Raw genomic sequence first — 18142 nt, forward strand, 5'->3', positions numbered from 1 at the left:
CGATTCGGGGGGCTCTTCTGCTGGTCCTCCTGTTCCCTCGGGAACAGGACCCGTCTCTTCTTCTGCAAAGAAGAAGCAGACGGGGACCAGAGGAGTACCAGCTTCGGCTGGTACTTCCTCGCCTGGTGTTAGCGGTTCTGCCGCTAAACCAGGATCCGTCTCGGCTTCTCGTTCGCGAGAAGTACCGAGTGTACGGTCTCCCGCGGGAAACCGTGCAGCCAAAGTCTCAACGCCTGAGTTCGCTCGCCGTCAAGACCAAGGCGCGGAGCAGAAGACTGGCGAGAGTCGTGCAGACGACTCTCGCCAGGCCAGCGGACGCTCTCGCAGCGACCAGCCGGCAGCTCGGGTTGACGTGACGGTCTCCGACCGGCCACGGGCTGAGGCGAGGAAAAGGTCCCGGCTGGTACCAGCGGATGCGCCGAGAGGACGCTCACCGGTCTCACCGCGACAGCGAGCCTAGCAGGTCGCCTGACTGCCGCTCCCATTGGGACCGGGCGGATACGGCAACCAGCAGCAGCTCGTCTGACGCTCGGGATCGGGGTCGACGTTCTCAGCCGAGCCACTCGCCTCAGGTGAGCAGCGCGGCCAGGCCTGCAGCCCGATCACCACCGCGGGTTGGGGATCAGCAGCAGCCCTCCAAGCACGCTGGTCCTGCCAGCGAGCGAGGAGGGAGCGTCAGGTCTGTCTCTCCAGTACCTTCAACCTCCTCGGGATTCGCCGGGAGTAGCGAGGTATCTAGGAGTGATCGCGAGGGGTGCGCCTCTCGTGATCCCGCTGCGACGCCGTACGCACCAGGCACGGTTCTAGGATCGGCCAGGACGTATGCACAAGTAGCTGGAGGCAACCGCGAGGGGTCTGTCGCTGTTCCTCCTTCTGAAGGAGGAGCGTCTCGGGATCTGTTCTTGCTGGAGGGACTGGACGGTCCTACTCCTCAAGACGCAGTTACTCCCGAGATTCAGAGGAACTTTGCTGAGGTTATTAAGCTGATTCGTCAGCATAATGACCTTGGGGAAGGATTGCCGCTTCCACCTTCTGAGCCCACGTCCCGGCTCGAGTCATTTTGGGGCCCGAAGAGGGAACCCAAGATGACGGTGGGATTGCCGCGATCGGAGCTTGCAGACTCGGTCCTGGACCAAGTGGAGAATCTCGTCTCAGGGCGAGAGGACTCGCTGAAGTCCGGTCGGTCTTCCAAGCTGCTTCCACCTCCTTTACAGCGTCAGAGGCGTTTTTACGTGCCATCGGAAGATCCGATACCGCCGAAACAGGTTAACCCGGAGTTAGCGAGGCTGACTCCAGGTGTGTCCCTGCAGCAGCTCCTGTCGGAGAACCTCTGGTTCTCGCAGCAGGAGGCACTCGCCCTGGAATCTACCGTTATGGCAGCATTCCACGCAGTCTCTTGGCTGGATTTTTGGTCCCTCACAATATCCAAAGTCACGGCCGGCTCTGGGAGCTCTGCTCTCGAAGACGACCCGGCGTTCAGGAGACTGTGCCAGTCTGGAGTTAGAGCTATCTCTTACCTCGCCCATCAGACTGCTAACCTGTGGGCCAACTTGGTTCTTCGTCGTAGGGACGCAGTCCTTACCCGAGTGACCAAGGGGGCTGGGCGTGAGGCGGCACTCGGTCTTCGTAACGGACCAATTAGGAGTTCCACCGCTCTCTTTCCTGGAGAGATGGTGGACGCTGCGGTGGAGAGGCGGCGCACTGATGACAGTGACCGCCTGGTTCACCAGGCAGTCTCGAAGGTTTCTGGGCAATCTCGAGTAACTGCGGCTAAGCCTAAGAGTTTAGCTGGCGCTTCCACGGCTGCTAAGACGGTTGCACCGTCTAAGCCCCGTGTGAAGACTCCTGTTGCTTCGACTTCTGCTAAAGGAGGCCGTAACCAGCCCTCCTTTCCCCGAGGAGGTGGTGGGAAGAAGTCAAAGCGAGGTGGGAAACGCTAGGGACGGCGTTCCCCCTCACCTGCTGCCGTAAGTGGTGGGGTGCCTAGCGAGCCATTGGGCAACTTGGCAGCGCTACGGTGCCGAGACCTGGATAGTAGACGTCCTTCGGGAGGGATATCTACTACCCTTCGAATCTCGGCCCCCCCTAATCTCCAAACCGGTCCATCTACAAACCTATGTCCGGGGATCATCAAAGGACAACGCTCTTCGACAGGAGATCAAGACCATGCTGGCGAAACGAGCTGTAGAAATTGTAGAGGATCAGTCACCGGGCTCTTACAGCCGCCTTTTCTTGGTGGAGAAGGCAACGGGGGCTGGCGTCCGGTGATAGACCTCTCTCCCCTGAACCGTTTCGTTTGCACGACTCGGTTCACGATGGAGTCGGCACGATCAGTGCTCGACTCGATCAGGGGGAACGATTTAATGCTTTCAGTGGACTTGAAGGACGCGTATTTTCAAATACCCATCCATCAGTCCTCCAGAAAGTACCTCTGCTTCATCTTTGACGGGACGGTGTACCAATTCAGGGCACTTTGCTTCGGTCTGTCAACCGCCCCACAGGTGTTCACGCGAGTGTTCACTCTGGTGTCTGCTTGGGCCCATTCGCACGGGATACGTCTTCTGAGGTATCTCGACGATTGGCTGGTCTTGGCAAGCTCCCGCTTGCAGTTGCTGCAGGACAGGGATCGGCTCCTCAAGTTTTGTCACGATCTGGGGATTGTGATAAACTACGAGAAGTCCGATCTCGAACCCAAGCAGAAGATGAAGTACCTGGGTATGCTGATCGACACGGTAGCAGGGCAAGTCTTTCCCGCAGACTTGCGGATCAGCGAATTCAGGGAGGCAGCCGGCTGGTTCCTGTCTCGGCAGGAACAGGCAGCTCAGCAATGGCAAGTCGTGATCGGCCACCTGTCGTCACTCGAGAAGTTAGTCCCTCACGGGCGTCTTCACCTGCGGTCTCTCCAGTGGAAGCTAAGGGAGAGTTGGTCTCAGGCAAAGGATCCACCTTACTTCCCCGTGGCTCTCACGGAGAAGGTGAGGCAGGACCTAGCCTGGTGGCTCGACGACAGGAACCTCTTAAGAGGAGTGCCCATCTGCACCCCCCCCCCCCCCCCCCCACCCCCCCCCCCCCCCCCCCCCCCCCCCCCACCCCCCCCCCCCCCCCCCCCCCCCCCCCCCCCCCACACCACCCCCCCCCCCCCCCCCCCCCCCCCCCCCGGAGATGCTGCTGTTCTCAGACGCATCGACCGAGGGATGGGGCGCACACCTGGAGGAGTTGCTGGCTGCAGGTGTGTGGGACCATCACGACAAGCACCTTCACATCAATGTCCTGGAACTCAAGGCGGCGTTTTACGCTCTCCAAGAATTCCAGGACCGCTTGGTGGGACACTCGGTGGTGTTGATGTGCGACAACACCACAGTAGTGGCATATGTCAACAAGCAGGGGGGCCTAGTGTCTCTCCCGCTACACCAGTTGACCGTGCAGGTGCACGAGTGGGCCGCGGCTCACTCGATAGAGCTGTCAGCACGCTACATTCCAGGCAAGAGGAATGTAGTAGCGGACAAGCTCAGCCGTCGGGATCAGGTGATAGGAACCGAGTGGTCTCTACACCCAGACGTGGCGGAAAGGCTCTTCAACCTGTGGGGGCGACCGGTCGTAGACCTGTTCGCTACTCGGCACAGCAGAAAACTTCAGGTTTTCTTTTCAGCTGTGCCGGACCCATGGGCAGCTGCAGAGGACGCTCTCCAACACCCCTGGGACAGCCTCTTCGTTTACGCCTTTCCTCCCTTCTGTCTGATTCGGAAAGTGATCAGCCGAGCGCTGACCACCCCGAATCTCAGGATGATCCTGGTGGCTCCCAAATGACCTCAGGCCGTTTGGTATCCGGACCTGCTGGCTCTTCTTGCGGAAGCAACGAGAGAGCTGCCCCATTGACACAACCTTCTAGCCCAGCCACACGTAGAACGGTACCACCAAGCAGTCCAGTCCCTTCAACTTCACGGCTGGCTGTTATCCACCATCTCTTGCGAACGAGAGGCTTTTCTCGTAGCGCAGCAACAGAGATGGCTGGACATGTCCGACAGTCCTCTGCAGCTGTGTACCAGGGGAAGTGGGCCGTCTTCTGTGGTTGGTGTCGTAGATGGGGTCTGTCTCCTCTCAGAGCCACTCTTCAGCAGGTAGCGGATTTCCTCGTTTTTCTTCGCCGAGAGAAGCTCCTCTCAGTACCCACAGTCAAGGGATACAGAGCCGCCCTGGCCCTGGTCCTAAAACTGAGTGGACTGGATATCTCGAATTCGTTCGTGATTTCCTTGCTTATGAGGAGCTTCGAAAGGTCTTGCCCACCCAGGGAACTCAGGCCCCCTGCGTGGGATGTGACTCTCGTCCTTAGGAGTTTGACTCGAAGACCCTTCGAGCCACTCCGAGAGTCGTCAGACAGGGATCTGACCCTCAAGACCCTCTTCTTGCTGGCCCTGGCATCGGCGAAGAGAGTAGGGGAACTTCATGGTCTGTCTTTCGATGTTAAACACACCAGGGGCTGGGGATCTGTGACGCTCGATTTCGTCCCGAACTTCGTAGCTAAGACTCAGAATCCGTCGATCCCTGACGACAGGTTCGAGTCTTTCACAATCCCCTCCCTATTGGACTTCACCGATAATGATGCGGATGAGATGCTGCTTTGTCCTGTGAGGGCGCTACGGCGCTATCTGAAGAGAACTCGACATCTCAGGCCTGAGTGTCGACGCCTCTTCGTTAGCACTGGGGTTACCAAGAAAGAAGTATCCAAGAACACGCTTTCTTTCTGGCTACGTGAGGTGATCAGGAGAGCGTACGAGGCTGATGGTAGTGACGACATCCGTACGCTCCGACCGAGAGCCCACCAAGTCAGAGGTATTGGACCCTCCTTAGCGTTCCGTAAGAACTTCTCCGTGGCGCAGGTCCTGAAGGCAGGTGTCTGGACCAACCAGACCACCTTCACGTCCTTCTACCTTCGGGATATTGCCCACAAGTCCTTGGATACTTTTTCCTTGGGACCTGTGGTGGCTGCTCAACACGTTGTGTAAGCTTACCCAGCACCCGAGCAGGCAGAACAGCATCGATTCCTGGTATGACTGGGAGAATGAATGTGCGAATGAGTGTGACTGGCTTCTCTTCACCATCTTTCTCTACCTCTACCTGTGGGCAGAGGGACACGGTCGTCACCATGCTGGAAGGAGTCTGATGCAGGTAAGCTACTCGACCGAGCTCCATCCTATCCCTTTCATTAGGGATAGGAGCGTATATCCACCACTTCCTCCTACAAGGGGGGGAAGTGGATGCTTACATGAGACAAACCTATGACTTTATATTTGCTCCTGTACAGGAACAAGTTCTTACAATGCTGGTACGAAGAGATACGCTTGCCTCTCTCTTAGTACTCGGCCCAGAGGTCTGACCATTGATCTTGCAGTGCACACCCCGATCAATCAGACAGAAGCTTGGATCCCTCCCTCGCTCTTACGACCAGGGAGGCATTCCAGGGATGGACGAACACCAGTCTGTTCATCAAAAGACTCAGATTCCTCCCACCAAGAAGTGAGTCTTCCTATTGTTAAAGGACCGATGGTTTGTATTACGTATCGGAACAAATGACATTTTGTCGAAAATTGCATTTTTCCTAACTATACAAACCTGAGGTCCTTTACATATAGTCCCTCCTCATGCCACCCCTCACTCTGCGTATTTTGCATGGGCCAAAAGCAAAAGTGATTTGCCGCGCGACGATCGGACAAGCAGTTAACTACCGTTCTCCCCTTGTTCGAAGCTTACGACTGTTCCAGCTGCCGCTAGCTACTTCCTATTGTTAAAGGACCTCAGGTTTGTATAGTTAGGAAAAATGCAATTTTCGACAAATTGTCATTTTATGGTGAATTTATGAAAAAAACATTTTCCTTACGTCCGCGTGGTAACTCTTCCGAAAAAAATCAGAAATTTTTTCATCCGATTGTTGTAATGTTTGCACCATTTTAAATTAGCCGTTACATAAAGTTTTATATATGAAAATGTGCGCAATTTCATGTAGAATACAGCAAAATAACCCATGGTTGTAGCTTTTATCAGTTTTGAAATATTTTCATGTAAATAACGATAAGTGCCAAAATTTCAACCTTTGGTCAACTTTAACTCGACCAAGATGGTCAAAAAACGCAATTGTAAGCTAAAACTATTACATTCTAGTAATATTCAATCATTTACCTTTATTTTGCAACAAATTTGAAGTCTCTAGCACAATATTTCGATTTATGGTGAATTTATGAAAAAAACTTTTTCCTTACATCCGCGCAGTAACTCTCCGAAAAAATCATAAATTTTTTCGTCCGATTGTCATAATGTTTGCACCATTTTAAATTAGCTGTTACATAAAATTTTATATATGAAAATGTGTGCAATTTCATGTAGAATACGAATAAAAATAACTCATGGTTGTAGCTTTTATCAGTTTTGAAATATTTTCATATAAATAATGATAAATAAAAAAAATTCTACCTTTGGTCAACTTTAACTCGACCGAAATGGTCGAAAACTACAACTGTAAGCTACAACACTTACAGTCTAGTAATATTCAATCAATTACCTTCATTTTGCAACAAACGGGAAGTCTCTTGGACAATATTTTGATTTATGGTGAATTTTTGAAAACAAGTTTTTTTTTACGTCTGCGCGTTACGAATTCGTGCATCATATTGTGATAATATTTTCTCTGTGTTGCTTTGATCATTTTACAATTTCTTATATACCAAAATCATTGCAATTTAGTGTACAATACAACGAAAAAATAATGAACTCATTAGCTTTAACCGTTTTGCTCACAGCACGATTTGTATACAATTATATATAACAAAAATTTTCGCGCTGTCATATATTCCAATATTTATATATGATAATGATATTTTTTTTCATTTCTGATGGTTGCATACTAAACTTCAGGCAATTACAAAAAAATGAACCAAAAATGAACTCTTAATCTTGAAAATTAAGCGTGCTGTGATTTAAAAAAAATAAACTTTTTTTTCCCCTTTGGCGCTCGCTCGCGAATGCCGCCGGCATACGGGAGACACTTTTGGAAATACCGGCTTGGCGTTTAAGGGTTAATCTTTAAGGACCTGGTAATTGTATGGTATATTTTGATTATAGCATTAAATACTACGTTACCATACGATGATCTTATTAGCTCCATTGTTGCCTATATTATTAAAATATTGACTCTAATTTAATAGTTTTTGTATTAACTATAAATATGTTTAAGTTTTACAGTAGAGTTTATAAACAAGAAATAATTATCTCTAGGGTTGCTTGTTATAGCCGTGACATTGCAATTTATTTTTACATTTTTATGAGTACCCTTATACATATTAGGTAATCCTATAAAAGGCAGAAATGCATATTAATCCTATAGAAGGCAGAATTAGTTATAGAAATATCTATAGGTATGTAGATAACCTAATGTCATTGATAAATAGATCTATATTTACTATAAATCAGTTTTCATAGATTACTTAGAATAATAATAATGGCCCTTATAAGGTAGGATCCTAAATATATACAGTGGTCCCCCCGTATTCGCAGGGGATGCGTACCAGACCCCCCAGTGAATAGTTAGAATCCGCGAATGTTTGGAACCCCTATAAAAATGCTAAAAACAGCCTATTTTGTTAGTTAAAACTTAAGAAAAACCACAACAAATTTTCATACTTGGTTTTTTTAATAGTTTTATCACAAAAAGTGCATTTTATGATGAAATTGATAACAAAAACCAGGAAATTGTGGATATTTCTCATAGACAAATACTGCGAATGTGCGAATTTTCCGCGAATAATGCAGGGAAACGTTCCCAAGAGAAATCCGCGAATGTGTGAGTCCGCGAATACGGGGGGTCCACTGTATTGGTCATAAAACTATGTACATATATATAATGAGTTTATGACAAAAGAAATTTCATTTTGAAATACTGTACAGGACTGCCTGCTTTTTAATCTGAGACACCACTTGGTTTGAAGTATGAAGTCATATGTTTGCAATTTTTTATATTTAATACAACAATTTGTATGTGGTTGAAGATTTTATCTTTTTTTTCAACTTTTTGTTAAGTCGGTGATAAATTTCCGACACGGTGGATTAAGAACATGACAAATAAATTTGGATGTAAGAAGTCTTGTATGAATTGTAAGTACAATTTCAGTAATAGGTTCTTTAATTAAGTTTTCTGATATCTCAGTCCTGGTAATCCTGCTCTCTTATGTAGGTTTGTGCATGTGTAAATATTAATGTTTATTTTTTACACCTTAGCTATCATAATCATTACTGTATATATATGATGAAGGTACATTATACTTCTTGATACCTACGTTTCAGTAGTCAGTATGATAAGTGAGAATTAACTATACTTAGATATTGATATTTAAAGAAGGGATAGATCATAATTTGAATGAAGTAAATTAGGAACTTCAACATGTTTTCTATGAAATAAAAACTTACGTTCATCCATTAATAATGTCTGTACACCTTTGACCATTTAGTTCATACATCATATTTGGCTTGTGAGTACTTTACAGAAATTAATAGAAGTTCAAAAAGTAAGCAAAAATTAATGTAAAGTCAATGACGTATAGCATAGCACAGGAGGTGCATGTAGTATGCATACAAGTTTCTTGCACTATCCATCATTGTGTTCCTTTTAATACCCACAGGGTAATACAGAGTACTATCAATGTTAATATAAAATTATTGCATAAATGAAAGATTGAAAAAATTTATTTACATAGATAAAAAAGCTATAATGCATGTGATATGTACATGAAATTAATCAAATTATATTTATAAACATTTACTAAGTAACTAATACTATCATATCCACTACTATACAGAGTATACTTATGAATGTGTATATATTTTTGGGTAAAAGTAACGCTTTCTTGCTTCCTTCACCATTTCCTCCTTACCACTTTCTTCTGCATCAGTAGATGACCTCAGAAGTACCATCAGTCTTTGCTGAAGATCATAAATGTTCTTTCAAATTCTTCCAAATCTCCATAAAATCTTTATTAGATGTTTGAATACTGATTTTTTTTTTCCTTAATGATATGTTAATATCATTATATATTGTTAATAAAACGGACATAATTAAAAACTTGCAGGATTCCCAGAAAATGCAGGAAATTAACTTGACCAATGCTTTCTTTTGTTTGATGTAGTGGCCTGCAACGCACAGTGTCTGATGCACTTCTTTCACATAGTAATGAACAAGTTTCCTAAAAAACGAACGATGGGAAGAGATTTCTCGAGTAAATACAGCAGCAGTTTCTCATCGTACAGCTACACTACAAAATCCAGAACTCAGAATACTGGACAGCGTTTAAATGGTCAACCAACACCCTCAAAGACATCTTGCTGTCAACCACTGGACACACACTGCACACATACCACTTGTTACATCAAGAGCTCAAGACCTTTCAACAGTCATATATATAATATATATACACAGGTAGTCCCTGGTTATCGGTGGACTCTTGTTATCAGTAATCCAGTTTTATGGCGCTTGTCTCGTGTCGAAAATCACTGATTTCCAGTTATCATCGCTTGCCGATGATATGATGTAATACAGACCTAACAGATGCACCATTAACCGGTTATCGGTACCAAAATCCAATTATTGGCGCCATAAATTGCTGATTTTCAGTTATCAGTGATTTTCGCTTATCATCGGGCCGTCGGAACGGAAACCCCCTTGATGACTGGGGACTGCCTGTAAATATATACGTATGTATGTATATACTATATATATAATTATATAATTATAAGGAGTAATCAGAGAAAATTCAGGAGGTAAAGTAAGTACATTTATTACACAAAGACGTAGATTTATTACATTAAGAGCAAAAACATACAAGTATATCAGATGCATGTAGACCTGGCCTTGGAACCAGTTAGTAGTTCAGGCTATAGTTCTACTTGTGCATGACCTTCAATACTTTATACATTTATGAAGCTTTTAAGTTTTCTTTTAGAAAATTTATGGTTAGAGGTACATAAAAATAATTGGAGTAATGATGGACAAATACTTGAATGTGAAAGGGCTGCATGATTATATACAGATCTTGCCCCATGCATCATATTGTTCACTTAATTTCTGCTGTGTATATAGCAAGCTGCAGTCCTTGAGCACCGGCTGTATCTGTAATGTCAAAGTACGGCATTCGTTGCTTATTGGCAGCATTGGTTAACAGCATCTTGGTTTTACGATGCTTGGCTACCTACATTGTTAACCAGATTTCTGGCGCTGGTATGTCGTTTATTGCCATTGGTAAGTGGTTTATTGGTGCGGGTAAGCAGTATATCAACATTGATAAGTGGTTTATTGGCGCTGATCGGTGCTTTTGGTGTCATAAACACCATTTATTACCATAATTGTTGTGGTATTCCAGTGAACAATAGTTATTGGTTATTGGCACTCGGCTGGGTATGGAACCCCTGTTGTTAACCGGGGACTGCTTGTATTTATTGTGCAAACATAAGCAATACATATGTTATATATATTTTATATACAATACAATTTTCAAATTATTACCAGTATTATACAATTAGCAACCACCCTCATAGGCACTACTATTTATTGTCAGGATATATGTACAGCCAATATATTTACAGTAAGTGTTTTGATAGCCAAGGACATTGTGTAAATGATTATATTTGCATAAAAGCAAAGGTGCATAAGAGTATGGGAATACTAAATTTTAGATATTAAAAAACCCAATAAAGATTTTAAGCACTGTCCCTGGAAATTATCAGTTAGTTTATGTACAAAAAGTTGAAGATTTAAAGTTGAAGATTTAAAGTGAACTCTCACTTTTGTACAAATACGTACTTGCAATTACACACACACACACACACACACACATATATATATATATATATATATATATATATATATATATATATATATATATATATATATGTGTGTGTGTGTATTTATATTATATATATATATATATCTTATATATAATGGATATTAGAATAATATACTCACCGAACCGTAATAGATTAATATTTTTAGATAATATTATATATAGATTTATAGATATATATATATATATATATATATATATATATAGATATATATAATATAGAGATATATATATATATATATAGTATGTATATAGTATATGATATATATATATATAGAGAGATATATATATATATAATATATATAGATATATATCATATATATATATATATATATATATATATATATAATATGATATATATATATACATATTATATATATATATATATATATTATATATATATATATATATATATTATATACTATATACTATATATATATACATATATATATATATATATATATATATATATATATATATATATATATATATATATATATATGCATATATAATCTGTGGTTGCTTCAGTTTTTTTGTAACCTGCTTGATATCAATATTTTTTTTTAATAAATGTGATTAAGGTACTTCTTGCAAGATTCACTATTCTATTCTTTCTAATTATTTATACCATATGTATATATAGATATAAAGAATTATACTGCAATATGACCTTAATATTTTGGTAATTGCATTCAATTGTTTCTTTACAGCAGACAGAGTAATGGTGAATATGAACGCATCATGTAAATGTAAGGCAGACTTATCCAGTTTTACATATTCAGTATTCCATTACACCTGTCATGAGAAGTGCAGGCTCCTTAGTCAGAAAATGCCATCAAGAAATTTTCTCACTCTGAAGTTCTTTTTTGCAACTATGTAAGTTATTTGTATATTGTAACTTACCTGGATTGTATATTTTGTAACTGGTAAAAACTCTGTGATGTTTGTATGTAAATCAAGAAATAAACGCTCAGAAGAGTGCGCGAGAATTTTTGATAGGTGTGTAGAAGGGGACTGTTCATGCCAGGTTGCTGTAAGTAGTCCAGAAAAAGTATAAATTTGTAGCTATATGCCTTATTTGGTGTGGTGGGTGCTGTGAGGACCTATGATTCTTCCACCTGAAATAATTACATATATATATCGTAGTAAATGACAATTTTGACATTTTTGGCTACATTTTCAACAAGATAGACATACCTCTTGACAAAAGTTATACATTTATAAAGCATTACACTCCATGGATGGTTTTGTCTTCAGGGCCTTATGATTGAAACTGGTATATACCCGAGGTCTCTTAAATAAATTGAATGATAAAAGAAGAGGAAAAGGCTAGAGGTATTTGTATGCTAGATTTTATTTAGAAATTGAAAGACTTCCACATGTGGAGGTTATGTAATGAAAAGCATTTGTTCATTTAGTTTTTGTCAGATTCCTGTAAAGTTGTGGATATAGTTTGGATTTATTTAAAGTTTAATTCTAAGCTTTCATGTAATTTCAAGTCTTTCATATATTTTTGTTTATTCTGTGATTTGTTTTTAATTTATATTTACAGTACCTTAAATTTTCCTCCATAGGTTCTAGCATAATTTTTGTTCATTAGAATTTGACTAGCAAAGTAGTCATTTATGATCAGGTAATGAAGTCCTATCATTTCACTTTGAAAAGATTTTTCGGATTTATTATTTACGTATATATGAATTCTTTCCCAGTATAATTGCTAATGCATCATTAATGTACTTTAGAGTTATTAGATGTTCAGAATGAAGTCCTTTGTGTACACCTAGAAAACTTGAGATTGGGTAGTGGGTATTTTGTTTTCATAAAAGTAAAATGTTTTGGAATGACATAGTTGTTGCTTTAGTGGGTAGATGATGTTTGAAAACTGAATTTAAAATCAAGAGACAAATAACCTAGAATTTTAAATGATCTTGCCTGATTTCTGGTGCAGGCACATTTTATCTGAGAAATATGTGCATTGCATAAATGTTTTTTTGTCTTACATTTAATTTAACCTTCAGCAATTTGTACTTCAGGACTCAAAAGATTTGAAATGGTTTATGTACCTGTGTAGGGGGTCCTGATAAAATTTTGATATAAATTCCCTTAAAATATGGCCTGTATATTCACATATCACAAAGAATGCATTGTAGGTATGATTTTTAATAGTCTCTCAAGCAAGTTAAGTCTGAGAGAGAAGTTTTATGTACTTTCCCTTCTCTAATTACTTAATTTCTTCAGTTCTTTAACTGCTCCATATAGTGAAGAAGTTGCCTTTTGAGAAAATATACTTTGAATCATTGCCAAAATTTTCCCGAATGGTTTCAGTGAGCATGCTGTTGTGCACTTTGTTTTTGTCATTATAACTGGGAATAGGCTTCCTTTAGGCATTGAATATAACCAAGAATTGAACTGGGATAACAAGCAGTTAGCAAACTGTTGAATTTAAATTTAATCAATATGTTTCCCAGTGTGTTTTGCATGGTAGAGTATTCTAAAGGCTCTTTGCACTGATTCTTTCTACTCCGTATGCTTTGCTTTCTACCTTATACTTGACATTTATTTCCTTAAGTTTCATCTCCCTTTGTAGTCCAACTTATTTTCAAACTTATACTTGGTATAGTTTTCATGTTTTAAAAATCTACCCTTTGGTTGGTTATAATAAGAATAAAAAATGTGAGTGATTTTGGGAAACTATTTTCAAATAATAATAATAATCTGATAATAATAGACTGATAACTGAAGAATGATTCCATTTTTAAAAAATGATTCTGTTTGCTTTTAAAAATTCCAATCCTTGATTTATTAAATGTGACAACAAGTGCTAAGACATTTATGTATATATGGAAATAATGATTTCACTCAATTGAGTAAATTGTTATTAAAGATACAGTCAGCATCCAGTTTACCACTCCAGTTCAAAACAATGATGTAGGACACAAAACTGAAAAAATGTACAACCTGATTTAAATACCAAAAATCCCCCTAAACAATTTGACCTGTGTGTAGCATAGTAAACTCTTACGTGTGGGTAAACTTGTTAGCATTAATACATGAAGTGTATTTACATGTCTTCTAGTTTAAGATCCATGCTGTCCAGCCTCCTGCAGGCAGGAAGAGGAGAATTTATATATTTGCATGAACAAGTCTGTACTCAAAGGTAGTACACATTTTGGAATTGGTGTCACTTTGCTAAGCATTACTGAAATTAGCCTTTCTTTGGCTCAGGCAAACTTGCCTAGTTTAGTGATTTCCAGAAACTTTAAAACAAGTATAATCCTTGACACTAGAAATATATTAGATTAGATATTGTTTCAATTGGAAAAGTTATTTCATGTTTAGAAAACCAAACAATCTCTGTTCATAGAAACAAAATAATTACTAACATTGTTTTTTTTCCTACATCATGGCAGTGAAAAAAGAAAAAATTATGTTGAATAATTTTGGGTTATCAAACTGAAATGATGAATGTGTTATGTTGTACAAAGTCAAGCTACAGTTGAGTCTTTTACACTGAGCTTATATTTTGTTAATACCGTAACAACTTCCTAATACCATATTTTCTAGGTGTTTTACTAGGTAAAAAAAGAGAAATTGATTTATGAAGCTCTTGTGTCCTATGGTTTATGCACCCAAACATCTGGGGAATTAGTCAGCAAAATCTGATGGTTGATGTAAATGAAAATTAGCATTGCACAGAATATTTACTGTCTGAGAGAAAAACTGCTTTTGAGGTAAATGATGGAAATAATTTTGCCATATTGGCAGTTATGCTGTTGGGGACAAATGAAAATGAACTGTGGAAGATTGTATTGTACATTGCAACTAACTCCTTAGACTTCAAACTTAAAATTGAATCTATTTGGGATGATGACAGATGTGCCGTGTTAAGAAAATAGGAAGTAATTGACTTTGTATAGTGTTGCCAAAAATGAAAAAGAAATTTACATAGCTTTATTTATCGGAGGCCAGATAATGATGTATTACCAAAATAATCATCATTATTATGTACTGCTATTGCTACTAAAATTGCTTCTCTGTTACAACTCCTCTTACGTTCATCATCATTAATTTTATTCATATTCTCTCGTATTTTGATATTACTGTATAATTATCTTGAGTTTTATAGTAGAATCATTAATGTTATTTATTTTTAAGCCTTTTTAATTCTCATATTAATGGAAGTTCAAGTTCATCAATGATTGTTATTAAGAGAACTGACTGTGAAGACCCAATAGATTTCTTGTCATTTAAGACATTCCAGAATGCTTCTGTGATATTAACAGTATCAGATTCTACACAAGATTCTTGCAGTAATAAGGATTGCTAATATTATTTGTGTGAAGAAAATTGAGTTCAAAGTAAAAGACATAAATTAATGCTTAGATTATATATTCTCTGTAAATACATTACTGCAGGACATGATTAGTTATGATTGGAAGATACAAGTGCAGGTTTCATAGCTGGGCTATCGTAAGTTTTTAGTGGTTAATTATCTTGAGTTTTCTATCTTGTTTTCTATTATGTATTACTGAAACACTACATTTACCTCCTTTTAATGAAAGCATATTATAAAGTGTGTGTAATTCTGAAAGTGTATGATGCATAGGCCTGAATATTATAGTATTTGTATCAATCTGTTAAAAAAAAATTATTGATTATAAAGACTTCATATTCATAAAAATGCCCTTCCCACTCCTCAGCTTTTGTCAGGCAATATGTTTGTAATCAGTATATGAGAAAGGGTTCAATTTCCTCATGATGGAAACAAGACTTCAGTGATTTTATAGGTAACTCGAGAAAGTTTGTACATTTAGTTCAAGTTCAAAAGCATAATTAACATCAATAAAGTTTTGCTCTGTAAAAGTGTCATTCCATTTAGTTTTAAAATTATTACTTTGGGAGAGGAACTCGATGAATCAAGAGATGGAAATGGAGATTTTATATTTACTTTGAGGCAAAAAGTTATCTACCCAAGAACAAGGCTATTGTTGGTTTTGAGGTGTACAAGCCAGTATTTAATTGAAATTTGTTTGTAAATAAAACATGACTTGTTAATTACCTAACTATCAGCTTTTAGCATACTGCAGTTCAGTATGTTATAAAACCAAGATTTTTTCTTGAAATGAAAAAATATTTTTTAAAGAAATATATATAAGAACATATTGCATATTTTAATTAATTTTTTCTTGATAGATGATTTTTTTCATAAACATTTAAAGGAATAACTGTATTCCTAAATGTACATTTACTAAACAGTAAGTGTAAAAAGTTTTGGAAATTTCAAGAATAGTTTATGAAAGGGCCATATTTAATTTCAAGTACTGTATCCTGCAGTGTGAGTAAATACAAATTAGAATGATAAGGTTGGGATAATTTTGAAGTCATGAATTTCAGTAAAAGTCTTCTGATGCTACAGTTATTCTGTACACATGTGATAAATTTATTTGAAACAGTTACTGATATGTAATGGTGAAGTTTATCTGAAAAATTAAAAATTTGCTTTTGCCAACAAATCTCGTGGAGCCATTAATTTTTCCTAGTCTTCTCCGGTACAAGATTACACTTCATTATTTTTACTGGCAAGAGATGACGAGGTACCTCAGGTATTGTGTGAATTACGTTTTACCCTCCTTGAGATTTTAAATAATCGTTCTTTTAACCTTACATGAAATATACAGTAACATTAAATCCCATTTCATTTTGGATAATAATAGTTTTAGAATTTCAGATCGTTTCCTGATTTTCATTAGTCATTTTCATCTATGCCTAAAACACAATATAAGGCATATTATTTTTAGGATGTTGGCTATTGCAATCGCTAGAGTTTACAAAATATGCCAGCATAATGTCAGCAGGATTATCTCGTAAAATGCACTCATGTAACAACTTGCTTGTCAGAAAGTTAACATAATTCCTACTTGTCCCTATGTTAACCTTAACTTATTTTACACCTCATTTGTGATTTCATGACCTTTTGGTTTGTCACCATATTGGTATAACCAAAAACCACTAAAGTAAGTGTTAATGTTTTTGGAAAAATAACTATTTTTGTTGCTGATATTGCTATCGTACTATATTGGGGTCAGGATAAGCAAAACCACTGTAATGAATATGAAATAATGTCCTTGTAAAATTTTGAGTGGCAAATTCAAAACATTCACTTTAAGTATGGTAAACTTTTGAATGAAGTCTGACCTCATTCTGTTAGTTATTTAATGATTTAGCTTATAGAAATGCAGATAAAGCTTCCATTATGATGTATACTAAGTGGGCTGAATGTTGAGCATTTGCTAAATAAAAAGCAGTTTCATTTACGTGAGGATTTCTTAAGGTCTTACATTGAGTAAAATCTTATCTTGACTTTTCTATTGTGTATGAAGATTTTAATGTTCATTCTGAATGTTTGCTACCCCTCAATATTTTCATATTCAGTATTGAATATATAACAGGGTTTTTTGTAGCTATAGAATTACCTCCTTTTTATTTTCATTGATATAGATCACGAAAGCTTTAAAAATGGTAGTTATATATCACATTCTGATTCAAGGAGCTAAGTCTCAAGATTGTGATTATATTAAGACCATTTCATGAATTATGTATCTGTGTTGTTAGGTAGCATGTCAACTTAACAGACTTCAGGGGTCTTGTCTTCTTTAGCAAAGTCCATTAATTAACAAAGATCCTATATTATAGTGTGCACTTGAAAATTTTACAGAACCTTAGAGCTAACAGCAATTTCACATAGCTATTAATGTACACTAACTGTACTTTACACTTAACATTGAATTTGGGAGATCATTTTAAACATGTATGACCTCAAAATTGGTACTCAAGCAAAAAGTAATAATGTAGCAGATAAGTACAAAAGTCTGTTAAGTTGGGGTCTATTAAGTTGAGGTGTTACTTGCGAAGATCTACATAAGGTTGATGAAAGTTAATGATAAAATATTACTCTTAAGGTATTTGATACTTTGTGTATAAAATGTTGCAAACTACATTGTTATGATGCTGATGAAGGATAATTATTTTATACAAAGACTGAAAGCTGAACCAATCTTTTATTTACTGAATTCCTATTTGTATCCAGAAATCCTGGTATGCGGTGCACTGAAAAAATTATTTTCTCTATGGAGTACAAACCACTCTTAGTAGGAGCGCCTTAATGGTGTGGTCGGTATAATGTTGGCGTACCACCTCGGTGGTCGCGAGTTCGATTCTCGGGCATTCCATTGAGGTGTGAGAGATGTGTATTTCTGGTGATA

At 38.9% G+C, this 18142-nt stretch overlaps 1 protein-coding gene and 1 long non-coding RNA gene across 13 annotated transcripts in view; one reads left to right on the forward strand and one right to left on the reverse strand.

The window, feature by feature from the left end:
• LOC135225169 (uncharacterized) overlaps positions 1-9236 on the reverse strand; it is a 134464-nt gene extending 125228 nt beyond the window's left edge. The window contains exon 1 of the long non-coding RNA XR_010316922.1: positions 8919-9236. This is a non-coding gene — a long non-coding RNA (uncharacterized LOC135225169). The remainder of the gene's footprint in view (positions 1-8918) is intronic.
• The window catches only part of LOC135225167 (mucolipin-3-like), a 150484-nt gene extending 132554 nt beyond the window's left edge, over positions 1-17930 (forward strand). For 10 of the 12 annotated variants that reach the window (XM_064264416.1, XM_064264413.1, XM_064264414.1 and 7 more), the window contains one exon: positions 9171-9309. In XM_064264416.1, coding sequence (XP_064120486.1) covers positions 9171-9231 — 61 coding nt within the window. In that variant the 3' untranslated portion in view covers positions 9232-9309. Of the gene's footprint in view, positions 1-9170; positions 9310-11590 lie in introns of those variants that run through there. The other 2 variants (XM_064264410.1, XM_064264409.1) reach the window with 2 other exon arrangements.
• The last annotated feature ends 212 nt before the right edge of the window (positions 17931-18142 follow it).

This window comes from Macrobrachium nipponense, chromosome 13, assembly GCF_015104395.2.
Source record: "Macrobrachium nipponense isolate FS-2020 chromosome 13, ASM1510439v2, whole genome shotgun sequence".
Classification (NCBI taxonomy): domain Eukaryota; kingdom Metazoa; phylum Arthropoda; class Malacostraca; order Decapoda; family Palaemonidae; genus Macrobrachium; species Macrobrachium nipponense.